This window comes from Emiliania huxleyi (assembly GCF_000372725.1).
Source record: "Emiliania huxleyi CCMP1516 chromosome Unknown EMIHUscaffold_206, whole genome shotgun sequence".
In the NCBI taxonomy this organism is placed as follows: Eukaryota; Haptophyta; order Isochrysidales; family Noelaerhabdaceae; genus Emiliania; species Emiliania huxleyi.
The window spans coordinates 213,608-216,416 of record NW_005200543.1 but is presented as its reverse complement, the minus strand read 5'-3'; the positions used below and the strand labels follow the sequence as shown (position 1 = coordinate 216,416).

Below are 2,809 nucleotides of genomic sequence, written 5' to 3'. Positions count from 1 at the left end.
TAACCCTAACCCTAACCCTAACCCTAACCCTAACCCTAACCCTAACCCTAACCCTAGTCTTTCGGGGCCTTTGTGTTGTATATACATCTCAAGGCAGAACGCCCCGTCAGAGCCACACACACACATATATTACGGTCACCCCAGCGGCACCTCAGCGCCACCCTCAGGTCCACATGTCAGAGCAGTTATCACAAAGGCGGAGGGCCTCGGGCAGCTTCACTGAGGCGGTGGTGGTGGTGGACGGGGGCCCTGGCGCGGGGGAATGAAGCCACCCCGGCCCGCCGGCGCCCGTGGGCCGAGCGGATGCGGGGCGTTGGGGGCGGGGGCGGCAGCCGCAGGGGCAGCAGCAGGACCGGGCGGCGGCGGGATGCTGGTTTGTGGAGGGGCGGGGCCGGCAGCGGCGTGGGCGGCGCTCCTAGCATTTAGGGGGCCGCTCCTAGCATTTAGGGGGCCGCTCCTAGCATTTAGGGGGCCGCTCCTAGCATTTAGGGGGCCGCTCCTAAACCTGGTTTGTGGAGCTCCCGCACCTGTTCTGACAGAGACCTGGCCGTTCTGACAGCGTTCTGACAGCGTTCTGACAGTGTTCTGACAGCGTTCTGACAGCGTTCTGACAGCGCAAAATCCTCCCCTCTCTTCACAGCTCAGGGGCTCTGACGTTCCCAGTTGCCCCGCTCCTTCCCTCTTCCTGTCTTGAAGTCTCCCTCCGAGCCACGGACGGACTCAACACACAGCACGTCCTCCCGAGCGCCAAGGCGACACTCTCACGTTGAGGCGTACCTAGGCCCTGTTCTGACACAAACTTGGTCCCCGTTCTGACACAAACTTCAACTTTCAACTTCGAGTCCAAGTTCGCCTGTTCTGACAATCTGTTCTGACAATTTAAAAAGAAATGCGTGCACTGACATCAAGCGGGAGCGCGAACAGCTGTAACCGTCGAGCAGGAGCACGCCAAGGCCGCCATCATGCCGGGGCCTCGAGGCAGCAAACGCGCTCTTGCGATGGTCTGCGGCGCAGGCTGGAGCCCCGCGACAGAGCCGAAGAAGCTGCGGCCCGGCAGCAGCCACGCCGAAGCGCCGCAGCACAGTGTGCGATGTGCGGGCCCGGCGGTCCAGTTAGACGCGAAGGCTGCTTCCAAGACGGCAGCCTCGGGTCACGAGGGACCGAACGTGCCGCTTGCGACGCCGCCGCGCCGTCCTTTGGCACCACCGCCAAACGGCCCTTGCTCCTCCGCGACACGCGCCGCAGAGACGCGCTCGCACCCATGGCAGTACCAGACTACTACCACCGGTCCGACTGGATCGCCGGGCCAAAGGTCCGCCTCGACGTGGCCTTCCACCTCCGCGTGGACGAGAAGAGCCTGCTCGTGGCGCCGCACGGGATCGTCGGGCAAAGCTTCGATGGCTCCGGCATCGCGGTCGATGGGGCGCAGGACCCGCCGCCGCGGCCCGGCCTCGAGCTCACGACGTCCGCAATGGCGGAAGGCGCGATCGAGGGGACGTGGGAGGACTACGTGGTAGCCTCTCGCGCTTCGCCACGGCCTTCCGGTTCTCGCGCCGCGGCTTCTCCATGGCACCTCCGCGGGACATCTCCGTGCTGACGGGGCGCAAGTTCGCACTGCGAGCGGCGGCCTCGTGCGACGGCCTCCGTCGATGGCAGCGGGGACCTGGCCTCCCGCCGGCTCAGCGAGGACTGCGCGCTTCCTCTGTGGTACGCCCCGCGAGGGGTGTGGGAATTCAATACGACGGGGCGGGCACTGGGGCGGAGGTGCAGCTCGGCATTGCTTTAAATCTCAGACCTGCATGAATTATGAGACCTGCCCTGCCCTGCTGATAGTGCTGTATTGCCTTGCTCGCACACACTGCCCTGCCCTGCCTGCGCTGCCGTCCCATACCCACTGCCGACACTGCCCTGTCGTGAAGAGCCGGGGAGCTGCGGGGTGTCGCGGGTCCCGCACCCTGCCCCGCGGGGCGGGCGAATCGGAATCCCCTGTACAAGCGGGGACCGGGGTTTGAATAAAGAGCCGTAAAAATCGTACCTTTAGAGTAATATCATGTGCCGTTGTGATGTGCAAAAAACGAGATCACGCTTTGGGGCGGCGCCAACATGATCTGGAATGAAGATAGGGTCGGCGAGGTGGGTGGGGCGCTAGTGCCCTTCCACTCCCTCCCCCTCCGCCTTTGTAGTACAAGCTACGCTGCCACGCCGCTATGCCCCACGACGCGCACGGCTAGCCGCGACGACGCCGCGTCCACGTGGATCTCGACGTCGTCGCCGTCGCGGATCTCGCCGGCGAGCAGCGCGCGCGCGAGCGGCGCCTCGAGCTCCTGTTCAATGGTGGTCGAGAGGTAGGGGGAGATATGGTGGGAGATGCGGGGAGATGTGGGGTAACACCTTTTGAATGGTGCGCTTGAGCGGCCTCGCGCCGTACTCCGGGTTCCAGCCGAGGTCGACGAGCACGCCCAGCGCGTCGTCGGGGAGGTGCAGCGAGATCTGCCGCGCCTTGAGCCTCCCCGTGAGCGCGCGCAGCGCGAGCAGCGCGATGGTGCGCAGCTGCGCCTTGCGGAGCGGCCGGAAGATGACCAGCTCGTCGAGCCTGATTAACAACTCATAACGCATCGACAACTGCTTTGAATGAGTGCCGGAAGAGGACCAGCTCGTCGAGCCGGTTGAGGAACTCGGGCCGGAAGCGAGACCGGAGCTCGTCGAGCACGCGCAGCCGCACCTCGGCCTCGTCGCGCTCTCCTGCCACGAGGTCGACGTCGGCGTCGAGGACGGCCTGCGCCCCCACGTTGGAGGTGAGGATGATGAT

At 65.0% G+C, this 2,809-nt stretch overlaps 2 protein-coding genes across 2 annotated transcripts in view; one reads left to right on the top strand and one right to left on the bottom strand.

Moving 5' to 3' along the window:
• The window catches only part of EMIHUDRAFT_234652 (hypothetical protein), a gene marked incomplete at both ends in the record, with an annotated part of 2,566 nt that extends 2,343 nt beyond the window's left edge, over positions 1-223 (top strand). Inside the window, one exon of the mRNA XM_005781175.1 lies at positions 186-223. Within this exon, the coding sequence (XP_005781232.1) occupies positions 186-223 (38 nt within the window). The remainder of the gene's footprint in view (positions 1-185) is intronic.
• Positions 224-2,189: 1,966 nt separating this feature from the next.
• On the bottom strand, positions 2,190-2,809 carry EMIHUDRAFT_366146 (hypothetical protein; the record flags this gene model as incomplete). The annotated part of the gene is made up of 2 exons (XM_005781174.1): positions 2,392-2,809; positions 2,190-2,324 (listed from the first exon to the last, which is right to left on the bottom strand). The coding sequence occupies exons 1-2, from the start codon at positions 2,614-2,616 to the stop codon at positions 2,190-2,192; spliced, it is 360 nt and encodes a 119-aa protein (XP_005781231.1). The 5' UTR covers positions 2,617-2,809.